This window comes from Paroedura picta, chromosome 4, assembly GCF_049243985.1.
Source record: "Paroedura picta isolate Pp20150507F chromosome 4, Ppicta_v3.0, whole genome shotgun sequence".
Lineage (NCBI taxonomy): Eukaryota > Metazoa > Chordata > Lepidosauria > Squamata > Gekkonidae > Paroedura > Paroedura picta.
The window spans coordinates 88081342-88100863 of NC_135372.1; the positions used below are offsets into that span (position 1 = coordinate 88081342).

Sequence of the window (19522 nt, forward strand, 5' to 3'; positions counted from 1 at the left end):
CATGCAGATAGGAATTATCACTGCTACTGAACCAGCCCACAGAGAGGACCACTGCCAAGTGCTTCATGAAGAGAACACGACAGAAAGCCGTGCCAGCTGCTTTGCTGTCCAGGAGGAATTTCTCCATCAACTCCAAAAAGAGTTAGGCAGGGTCCCAAAGAAGCGTGACCGGTCATAGGGCACGCAGGAGCACAGCACAGTAACTGCTGGGCACAACCATATCTTTTCAGAACTGCCCTTCTGGTGTCATGCTGGCTCTCCAAAGGAATGGCAGTCCAATAGCCATTAACCAGGACACAGAAAAACAGTCTGGCTTCCACCATGAGGGATACTGCAGTCCTATGAAGAGCTCCTCCAGTCAAGCACCCTTGAAATCAGAGTTCAGACTGGGGTAACTCTGCCTGAGAGAGCACTGCCAAGTAGGGATGTGTGATTTGATTTGGATCAGTTGAAAATTGCCCAAGTCAGCCTTGATTCAGGCACGAATTGGATAAGTTGCCATTCCCCAATAAGTTAAAGTGGCCAAATCAACCTTGCTTGAATCGCCAAATTGTGATTCAGCACAATTCATCAATTCAGCCAAGCGCCCATTTAAATTTTAAAGGAAAACAGAAAGGGGGAAGAGTTCCCCTTTTTGTCTTTTCTGGGCTCAGGGTGGGTGGGTCTGGGATAAGAGCATCAAACTTGAAGCATGGTTGCAGGAGCCTCTCCTCAAAAGAACCACCAAGTTGATCAAATTTATGAGGATGAGAATTTATGAACAGACCAGATAATCTATTTTTTTCTCATCATAGGAAACAATGGAGGTTGGGTAGGGGTATATTCCTTGGATGCCCCTGAATTGAAACCCCTAGTCCAATTATTTTTGCCACTCGGGAGTTCATTGGTGGAGAGTGTCCTGTAGCCATGCTGCAAGTGTGGTGCCTCTACCTCAAATCCCCTCCCCTGAGCTCAGAAAAGACTAAAGGGGGTAAATTTGAATAGACTTCATAGAATCTGAATCAATTTGACCGAACCACAACAAACAATGGCTGATTGCTTCAGACTGAATCCCAAATGGCCTGAATTTTTTTCTCTTGCATATCCCTAATGCCAAGCTCTTATATACGTAGTCTCCCTAAAACAAAGAAGTCGTCTCCAAGATCTCTTCAACTGCAATCCAAACAAATGGGTTGACTGGCAGTAATCATGTGCTCTCAGCCAAGGTAAGTGGACAAAGGGATACAAAAAGGGAAGGAGGCAACCAGTCATCTGGTCCAAAGTGGAGCTTAAGGAGGACTTGGGAGGCAGGCTCCAGAGAAACCAACATTTGCAAAACAATTATAGTTGTTGCACTGGCCTGGATCCTAGAGCACTAGCCATTATGAGTGGGGCACACAGCCTTACCTCTGCTGCCATGAATGGAGGGGCTAGCTTGGGAACAACCACTCATTGGGGTATGGGTGTCACCTGTTGTGTTTAACAGCCCCATCCATCCAGCAGAGCACAGACAAGCATTTAGGAGTGCAGGATGCTATTTGCTGATAAACTAGGAGAACAGAGTCTCCACGCTTGGCAAGTAGCCACCAGCAGCACGTCTTCAGCCTGGCTTTATGATTCCTACAGGCAGTGCAGACTGGCCCAACCCTTGCTGTGATCTCTTGACAAGAGGAAGCAGATGCTACCTGTCCCTCAATGCTTCTCACTGCTCTTTTGCCTTCCTAAGACACCAACGGCCAAAGCTGTCCTTATTCCATTGATTCCCAGTTTCCTTGGGAGTTCTTATATGATATTCAACAACTCTTGGTAACATTTTGAGGACACAAAAGGCTACCTCTGTGGAATTGTGTACTTGGCTAGAAGAGCTGTTGTGAGCATCTGACATATGCTATTTTCATTTTGATTATATGCTTTTCTCGTGATGAGTTGCACAAAATATTCTCACCAACCTTTGGCTGCTGTTAGCATAGTAGAAGCAAGTTCACACTGTTGTGATTCCAAGTGTCCCAGAGTAAACCAGCGTGGGTACCTGCTAGGTACCACTGAAACAATATGGTGAGGGTGTGTGACATCACCAGAAGGAGTAGTCTCTAAGACCGGCAACCTAATAGGAACCAAAATAACAAATGTCAGTCTCATACAGGGGCACCTGCCTTTCTATGCCCCCCCCCCCAAAAATAACATGCTTGTGAAGAACCACACAGAAAACCTTTCAAGGGTTTCTATAACATATGGACACAAGACCAGCTTCAAACAAACTTGAATGGCCACTAGAGAACCGAGGAGTGATTTATAAACTTGTAAAAGAAAAATATAAGTTTAGAAACATCCCCCTCTTGTGCCTTTTATGTTAGAGCCAAGCATGGTTTGCATAGCAGGCATCTGGTTTTACTTAGTGGAGGAGAGGGGCTTATGCTCCAGGGCATCTGCTGCAGCTTGAAGCTACCTGCTCACATGTTTGTATTTAAAAGCCTTGGGAAAGGAAGCCAGGACTTTTCCTCTCACCCAGATGTGCTGGCTAGGACACACAACTACTACAATAGTGGATGGGTTCCTGCATTACAGCAGTTCTGCAAACCTGGAGAAAATGGCAGTAGACTGTCAACTGTCAGCCTACTGGTGCTCCCTCTCCACACACACACACACACAACTTTGCACATTTTGCTGGGACAGCAATAGTCAAGTAACATCCAAGTACTCTTTGTATCAGGTACTAAGGATAGTAAGCACATCCCAGGAGATAAATACAATTCACCAGTCCCAGTTTTGTATTCTCAATCACTTGTAGGTTTTGGAGGCCAGTGAAGATGCCGGAATTCCTGGGCTTGTAAGAATTTCAAAATATGATCAAGACTGAATCAAAAGTTAAGCAAGCAGGAAAGTACACTGATAAAACAGACCCACCACACCTGCTAATCAGCATCTTGTTAGCATTTTACCTTTTAGAAGTGAGCATGAAAACAATTCCCTTTGTAAACCTGCCTTAAAAACACTGCAATGATTCGTACACTGGAGAAGTTTTTGAAAAGAAACAGTTAAGACACACAGGAATATTTTTACATCATTGCATTGCAAGCAGCCTTTTAGTAAAATGGAGGAAATGGGAAAAGCTGTACTCGCCTCATGGAGCGCAGGGCCAGTTTGTAGGCCAGATCAGCATCATGTGGCAGCAAGGCAGAAAACAGGTACTTCGCAAAGGTGTGCATCGGTACACTTTCACGGTGGATCACCTCACCAAGGCCACTGAAGGGGCCACCTGTGCAGGAACAGAGCCATGTCACCGTCCACCCCTCTGTGGTTCAGAGTCCTGTTCCACCATTCCACAGATGGCTGGCAGGACAGAACCACTCACAGCCCGCATTGTTCTTAAGAATACAGGTTTTGGGAACAGAAACCAACTGTTAGAAACTTTGGTGAAAAAGTAAAATTATGTAGAGTCCGAACAAATCAGAAAAACAGATGTTGAAAATGATAGTTTCCTTATTAGACAAATGAAACTTAGGAGGAAACTTACACTACACCCTGTTCCTATAAAAGTGGAACAGGCTAGGATGATGTAGCTGTCTCATAAGAGAAATTCAGTGCAAAGTTTGTTGCTGGGGAATGTGGTTAATCTGCCTTCATGTTCTGGGTTGTGGAGGCATAAAAACTAATGCCATTACTTCGCCCTGCTCTTTGTTGAAAATCCTTGTGCCTATTTTACAGCTGTAAAATAAATTATTTTCTTTTCCACCTTGGCATTGGTCTGTCTAACGCCAGGCAACTAATCCTGGAACCCTTAAAGTTTGGCTACACAACTAGGCAGAGGAGACTAGTAACAATTTACTCAAGGGAGCAAGGAACTAACTTGTATCCCCCCCCCCCCCACACACACACACACAGAAGCCTTGGGACAGAGGAGTGACATTCACCATAGTATTGGGTGCAGGTGGTTCCTTAACAACAATCTGCTAAGGGCACAAGAAGCAGCTTTTGTGGACTTTCCAGTGCTCAGGGAAGCATTATGTATCTTTATTTCTCCTTGATTTTCAGCATGAAGCTCTCAAACTCCATCTCATAATACATATATAGCTCCCACATGGTTCTATTCAAACAAGACTTCTGCCTATCTCACCTAATTACACATTGTGACCAGTGGGGATCTTCTAGTTTTTCGTAGATGCAGAATGTAAGCTTAATGTTGGGAATCTAGAATGGTTTCAGTGCCATGAGTTGAGAGCTTCCTCATGGAAGGCTGGCAGAGCAGCAGCACCTCTCACCTTCCAAAAGCAGGATGCACTGCTTGCGCAGTGTCTGCACCAACACAGCATCCAGCTCCAGCTCTTGCAGGCGGACGATGATCTGCTCCTCATTGCGCCATACTTTGTCTTGAGCATAAAGTCCCTCCGGCATCACCCGCTGCTGGCCCATCCCCATCAGTGCCACTTCCAAAGCCAGGGATAAGTAGGATTCTCCACCTTCAGGGTAACTGTTGGCCACAGGCACATGCTGATACACTGGAGGCTTGGAATCTCCAGCATCTGACAGAAAACAGAGTTATCCATGGGATGTGTAGCTATCCTCACCTAGTACTTGCCTCCTTCAGATCTTCCAAGAATCACAATCTGATTGGTTCCATCCCTGCCATTGGCCTAGCTTACACATTTGAAAGACAACCTTTTTGGTGTAGCTCATGTGCCCAAACACACATTCACTCAGTTGTGCTAAGCTGTACAGGTAAATTCATCATCCACATCACAGCAAGATCTGCATAAGGCAGCGAATTGTAAGGAAACCATGAAGAGCGTGAGAGAACCGTGACTGTTGGGAGTTAGTCACCTACAGAGTATATGGCCCATAGGCAACCCATCACAGAAGGGCATTTTGGATTCCAAGTCTTCAGGCTGGGCCCAGGCTCTTGCAGCAACAAAAGGCTCTTGCTTCTTTCACGAAAAGGGTTGTTCAGTCGGCAGGCAGCCCTTCCCTTGAGAGACCCTGAGCTCATCTCAGGAAACCAAACACTGTACATAGTTTCAGTGTACAACAGGGGAAACCTGGAGAGATGCAAAAGCTTAAAGAAACTCTGCACTGGATTCAGGGGTTGACTAACTGAGCTGCTTATTGGTTCCATACCTGAGATTTCAAGACAATTTTCATCTTCTACTCGACATGCTTCTGTCAGGGTGAGAAACAAGCAGCCAATGGGGTTGAGGGGATGTCCCACCCAGCTTTCCAGATTTGTGATGGTCGTTGCTCCTCTCTGAAGCAGTTCTGAAGTAAGGTAAATAAGCCAAGAAAAATCCCACAATAAACGTTCATTTTCATGTAGTACGGCAAACACATTCCCGTGGCAATACAGTTACTTCCATATACCCACAACATACATTACTTAAAAAAAAATTCTTTTGCCATCAAGTCTCAACCAACTTATGGCAACCCATAGTATTATCGAGGCAAGAGACAAACAGAAGTAGTCTGGCATTGCCTGCCTCCGCCAAAACTAACCGTCAAGAAGACAACCAAAAAATGCTCAGACCTTTCTTTTGATGCTTGTATATCTCAAGTTGCCTCTGCTGCTGCAATCTCAAGGTATTAATTATCGCCACAGTCAGACGGAGTGCTTCCTTAGGGTATCCATGGGATCGAAGAGCATCAACTCGGGCACAGGCTGTAGGGACATGTTCTGTGGCATAATGCAAAACACAATGTGCAATTAAGTATCAAAAAGAAATGTGTCATTAGTATTGTCTGTGACATCAACTGGTGTCAAGAGCTTGGGGTTCAATTCCCATTTCTGAATGCTCTGCCTTGTTGTGGAACTAGAAATTGTTGTTTTTTTTTTAGGGGGGAGGGGGGTTGGAAAGATCACCGAAATATAAAATTTATTGAACTGATTGAAAATGCCAAAGTTTCTCAAATGAGTAGTAATACAAACTACTATCAATAATATAATCCATATGATCAGATTATAATTTCTATACTATATTTCATGTTGAGAGACTTTTGAGTTTCCAACCAGTTTGTAACATTTAATGACTATTTCCCAGTATCTCCCATCCTTAGTTTGTTTCTTTTTCCGCTTTGGTTTGTTTGAATACATTTCTACCACCTCCTTTTAAATGCAGAAATATCATGTCATATACCTCCCTGACAGGCTAGGCTTCTATGAACTGGATTTTTGTTTTTGTTGTCACACAAGGGAACATTCAAACATGCAGTTCCTCACCTGCAATCCAAAATGGCTAATACCTATGAGGGTTATACCATGTGATTCTGATTATGTAAAGCAGCAAACATTCATTCCTGTGAAATATTACAGCATTCTGAAGCTGTAGAAGATGATTCAGATGTGCAGAAATAGAGCATCATACAGGTCCATACTGCAGGTGAAGGACTACATGTCTAAATGCTTCTCCTGTAGGAAAGGCCTCCCTGCATATGGAAGTCACTGTGTAAAGGAAAAAAGGTTTTAGGGTAGCCTTCTCGCTGACAAACCAGATCCCTGAGCCTCCAGGGAGGGCGGTATATGAATGAATGAATGAGTGAGTGAGTGAGTGAGTGAGTGAGTGAGTGAGTGAGTGAGTGAGTGAGTGAGTGAAAGAATGAATGAATGTGTAAGGAGGCATTCTTTTCCCATGGAAAAATATAGCTGGAGATTTTATATGATGGCCTCCTGAACCTGCCCCATATGGGTACTCAAATATAAAGAATCACATGCAGTACTCTGCCAATAACCCCTTTCTACAATTCTCCTTACGAAGGAAACAATTGCAACTTGTCATTTAACTTCTATCTAAAGTTTTGTGAAGGTTTCTGCAGTGGAATACTTATATTAAGTGTGCACTTTGGACTGGTTGTGAGGATTTTATTACAAGTACAACTGCATTGTACATAAATGCATCTGTCCCTGCTGGTTGTTCTCCACCTGAAATCCTACTTATTGTAGAGAGGATTATGACTCTAAGGCAGAAATCATAAGCAGGAACAGATGACACAGACAGGATGGAAAGCCACAAAGAGCTCACTCCTCTACAAATGTCCCTGGAATGGGAAATGCAGGAGACAGAAAATCACAGGACCACGACTGTCTCTAATGCAGACATTTTCCACAAGCCATTCAAATGCAGCTGCACTCCTCTTTCCCCCCCCCCTCCTCCTCCTTCTCCTCCTCCAGCTGGTTTGCCAAGTGCTTTTAAAGACCACATTTGCACTCCTGAGAAGACAACCTGGGCAACAACGTTTCAGAAAAGAATCCCTAATGTGTTTATCAACCCCAGAAATTTCTGGCAGATCAACAACAATCCATGGTAGTCAGGTTTTGCAAGTATCATCCCTTCAGTCATAAAAGAGTTAAGCTGAAATTCCTGTAAGCTAATAACAACAAATTCAGCATAGAACCGATTAGATGTAGAGCAGACTCTTCCCACCAGAAAGAGGGTGTGGCTTTATTCTTAATGGGGTGACTTTAAAATTGATTATTGGCTAATCAATATATTGGAGATATTTCATGCTACACAAGGAGTAGAGCTTTGGGGGAAAGATTCCAGTCCTTCCAATGAAACAAGATGGAGTAGATCATAACTAGAAAGATGAGCTAGACTGTTGTTGTTTTCTTTCCCTGTAATACTTTCCCTAATTTTGAAGTAAACTTTTTCTTAGAAGTTAAACATGCACATGTCTGTGCTGTTTTATTCAGTGTCATCACTGTCAGCAAGAGACATGTCCAAAATTAGAGAAGGGACAAGCCCAAACATCTCCCAAAACTATCAAAAAGGGCAGAAACAGCCCCTGAAACCCCAGTGACAGTCTCTGAGCCATAGGAAGCACAAACAGATGACCAGTGAGGGTCTTGAGAGGAATATTTAGACCCTGTAACTGTAAATGGTGAACAAGTAACTGGCTGGAGAGACATAGGAACTGAAGTGACTTTGCTCAAGCCTAGCCTGGTAAATATAAATCAGTATTTGCCAGGAAGGTCCTACAAAATCAAAGGCCTAAGTGGCCCAGAATTTCAAGCAGAGTTAGCTCGGGTGTTCAAATACAAAGGAAGTGGAGAATATGGAGAAAGCAGCCTGTCACTGGCAAGCAATTATCTGCATATAACCAATATACTTTGTGATTAGAGATTACAGATACATTGCTCATAGACATTTTGCAAACCAGCATCATGGTTGAATGTAAAATATATTATTATTCATTTAAGCCACCGAGGAAAGCAGTAAAAACCTGTTTTTTAACCAGTCTACATTTTGGCATTATGTCATGATGAATTAAAGATGTTTGTTCTTCATGCTTCTTCATAGCCAGTCTGACAGTTTCTCTATTTATTTACAGGGAAGCGGACAGCAGGAGTTCGGGGGGAACTAGGTGTTCCAATTTTATTAGGCAATGACTTGGTCTTGCAGACAAGAACAATAACTGCAGTTTTTACACACAATGGGCATTATTGCCAATATTACAATAAGACATAGTTGGTGGTATATATAAGAATCGTAAAATGTGAAGCTCTCAACAATACATAATAATAATTCCAGATGTGGAGCTCACAATTAAAAATCAAAGTAGTCAAGAACCACCACTCCATCCAAGGCCAAGGTTCAATCCTGAGTGTGCATATCCACATGTATAAGACAAAATAAAGTAATTTTAATATATTTGGTTGCTCAACCTTCAGATTCCTAATTTGTTTTCTCAGGTTAGATTTTTGTTCCCTTCTACTTTTCATTTTTTCACCTCTACGGCTTTGGACTATCCTGGGACACCAGCAATCAGTTGTTGAGGTACCAGTGTCTCTTTAAAGGGTCTGCAACAACCCTGTTTCCACACTGTCTCTAGATAGCCAATTGTGTCGTTCCATGTTGTAGGAATGGATTTTAAAAAGGGAGCATTTTGTGATACCTTGCTGCCTTCTTGCCTGTAAAAGTCTCAAAAACACCCACATCTAGTTTCAGGGAAATGTACTGAGCCCATAATGCCTCCTCCCTTTTGGAATAGGCAAGGTATCCCTCACAAAGGGCCAAAGCCAGGCAAGAATTCTTTAGAGGCTTCTGTGAAGGGACCCAATCTGCACAGGACCACTCAAGCTTGAGGCTGTGAATTCCTGGGATCCACATGGGTATCAAGAAAGAGACCATACATGTATGTGTATACCATTTTTATTCCCCCGGAAAGAGGCTACAATTCAAATTTAGCTTAAGCAAACACAATATTTCTCCATCATACTGGAGTCCCCCAAACTAGTATGGACTGAGAAGAGGAATAAAAAGAAGCTTACCCAGCCATAATGGTTGTCCTTGAGAGTTGAAGAGAAGGCCCTCACCCTCCCTTTGGAAAGAAGTAGAGATGTAGAAGTCACTGCTGATTATTCGCTGGAGGTGGCTATCCTGCCAGTGTAGCTCACAGCCTTCAATGGCACGAGTGAACACAGTGCGTCTTGGCCTTACTAGGGAGTCTAAAAGGAAAAACATAGAGGGTCACCTACTATGACTTGTGGCCTCCTATTATCCTTCATGCTAGCTTGATTAGTTCTCAACTTTTGTCACACCAAGTATGGTGTTCCCGTATGTCAAAACTGAAACTAGAGCAGCGTGCATATCAACCACTGGCTGAAATGCTGAGGGAAGAAAGCTGAAGACGTGGTGCCATGTAACATGCTGGAAATATTACTGGCACAGGTACTATTAACTGAAGGGCACATCATAGAGCTCTTGTGGTCCTGCAGCACAGCCATCCCCATACCAAACTTATAGGCCATGTTCTCATACCCAAGATAAAACCATAACCAGAAAACAGACACAACACATTTTATGGATAGCTCTTCTACCCCCACCATGATTCTGGTAAGCAGAGGCTCAGAATTTCTGCACCAGAAGAAGGTTTCAGGTTTAATTCTCAGTTGAATAAAAAAATTACAAATTCAAGGTATTGGAAAATAGCTTTCTTTGGCTGACCGTTGCTACCAGCTGAAGTAGAGCACATACAAAATTGGGCAGGAATGGCTTGAGACTGTAATGCAAAACTGTGGTGCACCTACTGAGATTTATCAAAGCACATCAGAGCATAGGAGATAACTGAGGAGACACAAATGTTTTGGGCTGTTGTATACAGCAGTTTCCCTTCAGTATGTAAATCTGAACATACCTGGTAAAGGGTAAGAAACTACCATTATTAGAAGTGCATATTGCTGTACTTTTCACATCACTCAAAATACTTCCAACGGTCTACTACTGACATGCAGAGGCAATAATGGGATATTTCTTATCTGAACAACCTTTATGTACATGTGAAGCTGAAATGTTGCAAAACTTTTTTCAACTGGAGACATTCAGTGTTACAGCAGAGATCAAAATGTTCAACCTTACCTTGCCGATGACTGGAGCTCTGCGTAAGTGCAGTAGTGATGTTAGGAAGTTCATTGCCATAATTCCCATCTTCCAAAGGACAAACATCCATATCACCCCATTTCCGGAGCTGCCGAAGCCAGCAGGCTTTCTCTTCTAGTGTACAGTGAGGATTTAACACAACACATACCCACAGGGCCCCTGTAAAAATAAATCAGTTGAATGAATACATCAGGAGTTAGTCGATGCTACCTGACATGAGCATGCAATCTGCTTTCCTTGCTGCCTCCTTGCCTGTAAAAATCTCAAAAACATACACATCTTGTTACAGGGAAATGCACTGAACCCCAGGGAGAAAAATTATAAAAGAAAATAAATTACTAACATAAACATCTTGCATAATATAATAAATTGTATTGTTGAAATGTAGAGGCAGTGGCTGTATATATATCTGAGATTGTTTCTGACTTTCAGGACAAATCTAGTGTTTGAACTGTACCACAAAGCCTCCTTAAAATTATGCTAGCACACTCAAGGTCAGAAGGTCTAAGCTGATTTTTACCCTGCTTTAATTGTATCAAAGTACAATTTCTTCTGCCATTGTTCTTCAACCTATTGGTATTCCAAGATGTTTTTTAAATTTTAATTTGCCCAAACCACTCCAGAGATACTGAAGGACAAGCTAGCAAGGCCAATGCCTTTTCATAATAGCTAGGCTATTGCCATTTTATAAGAGCAAAAGATATATTGATATATTATTAGAACAAACAAGTATCAGCACAGCAAGTTATTTCTGGCCAAAACATACCACCAGTATATACAGAAAACAGGACGTGGTACAAATAGGACAAAAAGCCCCTGACCAAGCAAGAGCATAGTTGTTTATGCCAAAGAAGAGTCTGGAGAGTTCCTTTTTCAGAACTAATGCTCCAAAAATGATTACCACATGTCTGATAAAGATGGGTATGCGTGACCCATGATGGATGGGCATGACCAACAGGTGATTATCACATGTTCTTGAATATGCCCGCGTGACTGTCTGTGTGTTAGTTGCAGGGGACATCTATGCACATCCAAAAGTTGATTTTGTCTGGTTATAACAATCATGTAATTTTACATGGTCTTCAGAATTCAGGCTTTTGAGGCTTGGGTTCTCCTAGCTGTCTACTTCCAGGATCTCCATTTGGGTAACAATTTCAGGCACCCAGGATGGGATTCCACCTGGTTACCCAAAGAAGAAGTGAAGATCAGGACGTCCTTTTCTTTGCAGCCACAGTAGATCATTTGGATCCTAGATTGGGGACCTGCTGCCTGGAACCTCATCCCTACATTAGTTGATAAGGTGTGACTTCCTTGAGATTTGGAAGAAGTAGACTGAAGGGCTGGAGACTTCTTGGGAACTGGGAACTGCAGTTTTAGAATTTTGGTTGTCAGTTGGTCGAGAGAAGTCTGGGAGTAAATTGGGCACCAATCTCCAAAAGGAGCAAGGCTGCATATCCCAATACTCACAATGGGAATTTGGAAATTATAATTAATAATTATTTAGACAATCTTGTGTCTTGTTTGATTCACAATTATATTTTAGACTGGTTTTTCAATTCTTTGAATAATGATTCTGGCTAGCTCAGGGAAGTGACAAACAGAATATTGTGCATTATTTGTATAATACGTAAGAGGAAAGTATGATGAAGTAGATTATGTTGATTTTCAGAAGATTGAAATTGTGATAAGAAAGTGCAGATGATCTTGCAAAAGAACATTAAATGTATGCCGAATATTAAGCCCTTTGTTAAGCCAAAGGTTAAACTATTAGAGTCTATTGATAATGCAGATCTAGTAGATGGGTTGTGGGCAGATTGTACCCCAGATTAGGAGATTTTGAGAAAGACAGACAGAGAGGCTGCCCCACCTATGAAGTTTGAAGTCAACCCAGCCATCGTATCATCTCCTCCAATTTTACCACACACACCCCTGGCAGCTTCACATAGGTGGACTGCCAGTTCCCAAGGCAAATGTGTGAATGGTAAAAGTAATGCTCATTGGGCAATCATATGTTAATATGCGCAGAAAGCTTCAAAAGGTTGAGAGTAGGGCAGGTGGGAAGCCCCTGAGTGAGTTGGTGGAAATTTTTTTCACGGTGTTTGTGAACAGGGACAAAAAGAAAGGAGAATAAAAAGGAAGAAAAGTATATAAGTGATAAGCAGCTTTCATTACAGCAGCTGTGAGGCTGACCAGCCAGAAAAGGGGGACAGTGAAGGTTCCCCTTTCACACAGAACAGGAGAAGGAGAGAACCCTCCACTGCAAAGAGGGTTTGCAAACAAAAAAGCCAATGGAAGAGAGATAATACTTCAAAAGATTTTCTTAGCATCCTCTTTGCATAAGACTATTTTTTGTGATCTTGACTCATCTCTCACAAAAAAGTTGCCATTAAAATGGGATTCTGACTATGATGGATAAGGACACAATAACAAATAATATTGTTCATTAGACATCATGGTCCACATTGAGGTTTTGCTCTGGTTTTGCATCTAAACTAGGACAGGATTTTCTGGAGCATCCACACACTGAGCAATCTACTCCTAAAACTGTTTAGATGCAATGTAAAGATCAAAGTCATGTGTGCTTGCATGTCGTGTAGATAGAAAGTTCCATATTTTTGCTGGTTCTGCCTACTCCAAGCTTTCCTGGATGATGAAAAATGTCCTAATCCTTCTAATCCAGGTTTAGAACTGGTTATGGGACTGAAACAGAGTTGATTGCCCTAGTGAATAACTTGAACGGGGAGACAGACAGAAGGAGTGTGACTGTTGGTTCTCTTGAACTTCTCAGTGGTTTCTAATAGCACTGATCCTTTCTAGACCACTTATCTGGATTGCATTTGGGATGCACTATTCTATAATGGTTCTGGTACTACTTGGAGGGGGGGGGCTGCCATTCAGCTGCTTGACCTTTGCAGTCCTGCAAGGTTCCTTTTTGTCCCCTGTGTTCTTATTCTTAATATTTACATGAAACCACTGGGCGAGATCATTCAGAGATCTGGACTGAGCGATCACCAATGTCTGAATGACACCCAGCTCCAGGTTACTCTTCCAGCTGATCCCAGGAAGGCTGCAGTAGCCATGATCTGGTGCTTGGAGGCAGTTCTGTAGTAGATGTGGGCTAATAAGTTTAATCCTAACAGGATGGAAGTGCTCCTGCTGGGCCAAAGTTCTGACCTAGGATTTAAGGTGTCACCCATTCTGAATTGGATTGCACTCCACTTGAAGGAATAGTCTAGGGATGCTCTTGGAACAAGGACTACTGCTGGATAAGAAGGGGGTAGCTGTGGCCAGGAGTTCCTTTTACCCACTTTGACTAGTTAGCTAGCTGCAACCTTTCTTAGGTAAAAAAAAAACCAAATTGGCTGCTGTGGCACTCTTCATGGAGCTACCCTTGAAAAGAGTCCAGAAACTTCTATTCCCTTATGAACCTGCCCAACCACTACAGTCATCTTTGGAGGCCTTGCTTCAGGTGCCCCTGCTGTCTGAGATTAGCCATTTCCCACCCCAGGAGAGGGTCTTATCATGACCCCAAAGCTCTGGAATTCTTTCTCCAGGGAGATTGACCTGTTCTATCTCCATCCTCCATCCTCAGGGGGTGAAGACTTTTTTTGTTTTGTTAGCAGTTCCTCAATGATCCCTCCTTCAATAATCAATTATCTCTCCTCTATAAGCAATGTTTTTATTGTTTTTGTGTTTTGCGTGTATTTTAATTGTTTTTGTTTGTAAGTGAGTTCAGAGTGTTGGTGGTTTTAATGGTTTAAAATGTGGTTTGAGTATGAATGTTTTAAATTATTAGCTGCCTTGGTGGCTCTTGTAAGGTCAGAAAAGTGGCATACAAATATTGCAGAGAGAAAAAAATAAAATTTCCTTCCTTCAGCAATTGTTGTATGACTTTAACATTGTAACGTTATAATAATCAACTAGTTCCTTTGAATTCCCAGCTTTTCTTTCTAAGAAAAGTCACTAGTCCTTTTCACTGCAGAAATATGGCTTTCCCCTTATATCTCATCAATGAAAGAAGCTTGAAAACTGGGAATTCAGAGGACCCAGCAAAGGCAATTTTCCATCTGTAAGAGTTCTATGTAACTTGAAAATGTGCCTAGCTTTCACCAGTGATGTGCGCCAGGAAGAAAAACAAAACTATTCATGAGACCAAGAGGGCTGCTCTTCTTTCACAACAAAGGTTCCCCTGCTGAACTTGAAAGTCACCATTATTTTCACAGCTATCATATTCATCTATATGCTCCCTATGATCCACCAATAAAACTCCTGTCTCGTGTACAGCAGCCAGCCTGTCATAGGAATATTCCATAAGATACAGAAAACACGGTTAAGGGCCAATGGTGCAAAATCAGATACAAATATTTATTACTCAGTAGAGTTTCCAAAAATTCCCCATCCTTTACTCTTTTTTGAAGAACTACTGAAAGATGAACAGATTCCTCTGACAAGGTCTTTTGGAGAAATGCACAGGTAATTTTTGGAAACTTTACTGAGTAATACAATATTTTGCAACATCGGCCTTGTTTGGGTTTTTTTTTTTTGTATTTTGTGACTGATGCAGTTCTTTATTTTCTTGTTACTCTAAGAATTTATAAATCTACTGTTTTTGATACCTGCATCAAGCTTCTGTAGCCAACAGTCAACCTGGGGGAGGGCTATGTAGGCCCCAACCACACTGCAGTAAGAACATCTCTTACTTCCACTCCTGTCTTCCACTCCTTTCTGTCTCTCAGACTCTGACCCCAACATGTTTCTAAACTGCTCAGACTATTCCACAAACTGCTAGCAGCTGCAAAGTACTGTGAACAGCAGTGCCATGGAACTGGTTTGGACAGTTCCTGGCATTTCCTTTTGAGGTTCAACCACAATACAGGGCTAGCATCCTTGAACTTCTAAGAGTTTCTTTCCTTCCCTTGCACAAGAGAGAAAAAACACAGCACTACAGATCTGGCTTTTGAAGTCTCCCAGCCATCAAGTCCTCCCATGGAGCTCAATGGCCTGTAGCAGAGCTGCTTTACCAAAGCTGATAGTTTAAAGAGTCAGTCCTTTTGATAAAGGGCTGGAGGGGGGAGGGTTGCCATGATGCTCAGCTCAAAACAATTCACAGATCTGACTCCTGGGTGGCAAGTTTTTAACCTCTCCTTTGGCTTTATACAAAACAGCTGATCTAAACCGCAGACTGATGGAAATGAATGACAGGGGATGGTTTGCTCCCTAATTGTCCTGTTCCTCCTGTGAGTTTTTTTGAAATCTGGTACTAGTTACTGTCAGAAAAAAGGGATCAGGACCTGAAGTACAGGCAATTCAGAACACTTGCTGGAGTCCAAGAATGTCATTCCTAGTGATCAGTCTGGAAACACTGACAAAGACAGGGCCCATTTGGACAACTCCGTCCAGATGCAATACTACAGTTTGACTCTATGGCACAGACTTGCATATTCTGTTTTTTTTTCCTCAGGAATCCTGTAGTTCCTCTTTTTTTTTTTTTAGGAAAAAAAGGTGGAAAATGCATGCTAGAGACTCAGGAACATCATAATCATCATTATATTGGATTGGTTACCTGCTTCTATCGGTGAACCATCTTGCGGCAGGTTACAGAATAAACCCCCACATAAAAGAATTATTATAACACTGCAGAAACACCCTGGTGGCAAAAAAAGCCATCTTCCCACCTCACAACTAATCCCCTCACGGTGCATCATGGAGGCATCACGAATGATGATGGCAGTTCCCGTGATGGATATCTTTGCCAGAAGTATGCTTATGCAAATATATATCTGTGTAATGAGATATCATAATTGATAGTATGTCAACAGCAAGATGTCTGTTTTTTGTTGGGGATTTTTTTGGAGGGAGGACGTTAGACCAAGTTGTGAGTGCAAGTTGGCAACTGTATTTCACTCACTGTCTCTATCACCAGGACGAGTTCTGCTGCACTTTTTCTAGACTGCTGTAATAATCTGAACACAAAGCTACACCAAGGACTGCATTTTGGCACAGGAAGACAGCAGGTTGCTTGACTCATAGGGCCATTCCGCACCGGGATCCATGTAGCAAATTGTTTGCTGAACGAAAAATCGCCATTTTAAATAGTGGAATTCATCGTTATGCATACCTGCCTTTGTAGTGGAATCCAGTTGCGTTTCTATCGTTTCCCACAGGGTTCCGGTCTCTGCAAAAATCGCTAGAAAGGAAGCGCTATTGCTGAGCTGTGTCCTGCCCCTGGCCGCCAAGCAGCCAATGGGCAGCCGTTAGCATGCTCCCAAACAGCCCCTTTCCCTTTAAGGAAGGTTTTTTTTAAAAAAAAAAAACACCCATTGCAACGAATCTGCGTTGATTCGTTGCAACAGAGAGACCCATCCAGCTAGCAGGTGATGTTTGAGCTGCCGTTTCATCGTTGCCACGCTCCCCCCCCGAGTGAAAAAAAAATCCCCCCCCTCATGGGCCCGATTTTCGGCCGAAAACAGTGTGAAAAATAAAGTGAAAAGAAACCAGCAAACGGGCCTCTGTGTTGCTTGTGCTTGGTGACTTTAAACAGAGGGACTGCAGCCGGGGAAGCCTCACTGGGTAAACGAAGGCTTGCCGGTGCGTTGATCTCCGCTCGCTCGGAGAAAAAAAATGGCGATCGCTTCGCCGGAAGATCAGAGGAGAGAGCCAGGGGGAGGGACTTTGCAGAAACCGCAACAATGGTAATGCACAGAACTTTCCCGCTAGCGTTGCAGATTGGTTGCAGGAGTGTAGCGCTTTCCGGAGGGTGAATCCACTTTTTGGGATTTCCCTGAAAGCGCTACAACGAAGCGCTTTTGGCGGATCGGTTTCAGGAGTGTTGCAGATTGTCAACGACGTTGTGCATAACGGCAAAACTGTAGCGATTTCAATTAGTAACCATTGTGCTATTTTGGACGAATGCGGAACGGCCCATAGAATTCACTAGCTGCTCCAAAAGAGGAATCATTTCCCCAATGACAGGCTATGGCAAATTATTTTGGAATATAAACCCAGTTTTAAACCACCAGTAAAGTTCAATGAGGTGGTTTGTATGGGAGCCTCTAGGCTTCCACCTCACTGACTTACAGTGGAAGACACTTACTGTGGCTGCCAAAAGGCAGAGATAAGCCTGCAGGAGACGTAGTTCTGTAAATGCAACTTTCATATCCCATAGAGATAACGAATGGGAGGGAAAATGGGAGGGAAAACATCCTTTCCAAACTCAGATATTATATGTCAGGAAAAACATACACTGCTAGAATGGACTGCTAAGAAATAGCTCTCTCATAGCCACCCTCACCTCAGATGCCTTCTTCTAGCTTTGTGCAGCTTCTAACTATCCCTCCAGGCCACTTGTCCTAAGCAAATCACAACAGAGTTCTTGATGCCTTTGAGATCTGTGCTCCATTAGGGCTTCTCCAGACTCCTCCATCACAAAGTTGGACAAACTGTCATCTACTGTGGAACTCCAGCTCTACCAGTGATGAGGAAACTCACCCAGCTCATCCCATAGCTGCCGGCATTTGTCTGTCATGCCTGTTCCCTGTTGCCTCCAGAGAGCAAGCCGTGAGTCTGCCATAAACTGTTCGGTTATTAGTGTCAGCATCCTGGCGCCATTGGAATCTCTCATTCGTAGCATTTCACGGACCTAAAGCAAAGGAAGAAGAGTGGTATATTTTAGAAAAATTAATCCTCGAGAGGAAGACTAGTTTTTGTACATTACGGAAGAATCAGAGATCCTCAGTGGAATTATGCATCCCTATCAGACAGAGAAGAAGTCTTCAAAATACCATCTCAGTCCCTAGTGTGCAAAAGGCAAGCAAAGAGTGCAAGTATACTTGCAAGATTACAGATCTGTTGTGGTATTCAACAAAGTTATTGTAGATGTATCATGGAATTTTTCCTAGCTTAATTTCCAGCCTGTTTAAGGAAACCAGGACAATCAAGAATGGGAGAGCCATAGTTTCTGGATAGGCCAGTTCATTGACTGTTTAAGAATTGATTCAAATGTGTAGCCATGTTGGTCTGAAGTAGCACAATAAAATCAGAGTCCAGTAGCACCTTTAAGACCAACAAAGGCTTATTCAGGGTGTGAGCTTTCGAGTGCAAGCACGCTTGCACTTGAAAGTTCACGCCCTGAATAAGCCTTTGTTGGTCTTAAAGGTGCTACTGGACTCTGATCTTGGTTTATTTCCTATTCTAAGCATCAAAAAGGAAAATACGCAGTGTATAAGGGAAAGACATTCCACTCTGGACTTTCCCCCTATTACTATTATTAAATAAAAATAGTTTATCATTAATCCAGGTGGTTATTATTCATGCTGTTTAGAATGCTGAGTAGGTTTTTGCACCCAGAGACACCCTCTTGAGTGGGAACCCCACGAGGCATAGACACAACAGACACCACCCTATTAGGACTAAGGGCACCTCATCATGCTCTTGTGTATGATTAACCTTAACAAATACAAGAGGCTATCTTTAGTTTTAAGTCTCCATAAGAGTTTCTTGGCTTAAATACTTTGTTCTAGCATATAATGATAATGGGCTGCATGGATCAGCACACAAGCATGTGAGTGCACACACACACACACACGGCCTGAGCAGCTTACATAATACAATGCATTTGAAAGATCAGGGATGGATCTGATATATTTCAGGGAAGATGAAGGGCCATTTCCCACGGCGATCTTTGTTGCAAATTGTTTGCGGAATGAAAAATCGCCATTTAAAATAGTGGAATTCGTCGTTTTGCACACCTGGCTTTGTAGTGGAATCAGTTGCGTTTTTTAGCGTTTCCCACAGGCTTCCGGTCTCGGCAGAAATCGCTAGAAAGGAAGCGCTATTGCCAAGCTTGTCCCGCCCCTGGCCGTCAAGCAGCCAATGGGCAGCCGTTAGCATGCTCCCAAACAGCCCCTTTCCCTTTAAGAAAGCTTTTTAAAAAAAAAAAACAGACCCATAGCAACGAATCTACGTAGATTCCTTGCACTGGAGAGACCCATCCAGCTGCCTAATGTGATCTATCGTTTGATTGTATGATCGTTGGCACGCTGGCTCGAGTGATAAAAAAAAATTCCCCCCCCCCCCTTCTCACGGGCTCGATTTTCGGCTGAATTTATGTGTAAAAAATAAAGGGACTTTATTTCTGCAAACGGGCTTTTATGTGGTTTGTGCTTAGTGACTAAAGGTGAAGG

The 19522-nt window shown here is 42.7% G+C and overlaps 1 protein-coding gene across 2 annotated transcripts in view; it reads right to left on the bottom strand.

Annotated features, from left to right (window-relative positions):
• Positions 1-19522, bottom strand: part of ZSWIM5 (zinc finger SWIM-type containing 5) — a 156956-nt gene that overhangs the window by 6738 nt on the left and 130696 nt on the right. For both annotated transcript variants that reach the window (XM_077333941.1, XM_077333942.1), the window contains exons 4-11: positions 17829-17979; positions 10320-10499; positions 9233-9409; positions 5495-5641; positions 5092-5229; positions 4239-4499; positions 3100-3235; positions 1929-2083 (exon numbers count right to left, since the gene is read on the bottom strand). In XM_077333941.1, coding sequence (XP_077190056.1) covers positions 1929-2083; positions 3100-3235; positions 4239-4499; positions 5092-5229; positions 5495-5641; positions 9233-9409; positions 10320-10499; positions 17829-17979 — 1345 coding nt within the window. The remainder of the gene's footprint in view (positions 1-1928; positions 2084-3099; positions 3236-4238; positions 4500-5091; positions 5230-5494; positions 5642-9232; positions 9410-10319; positions 10500-17828; positions 17980-19522) is intronic.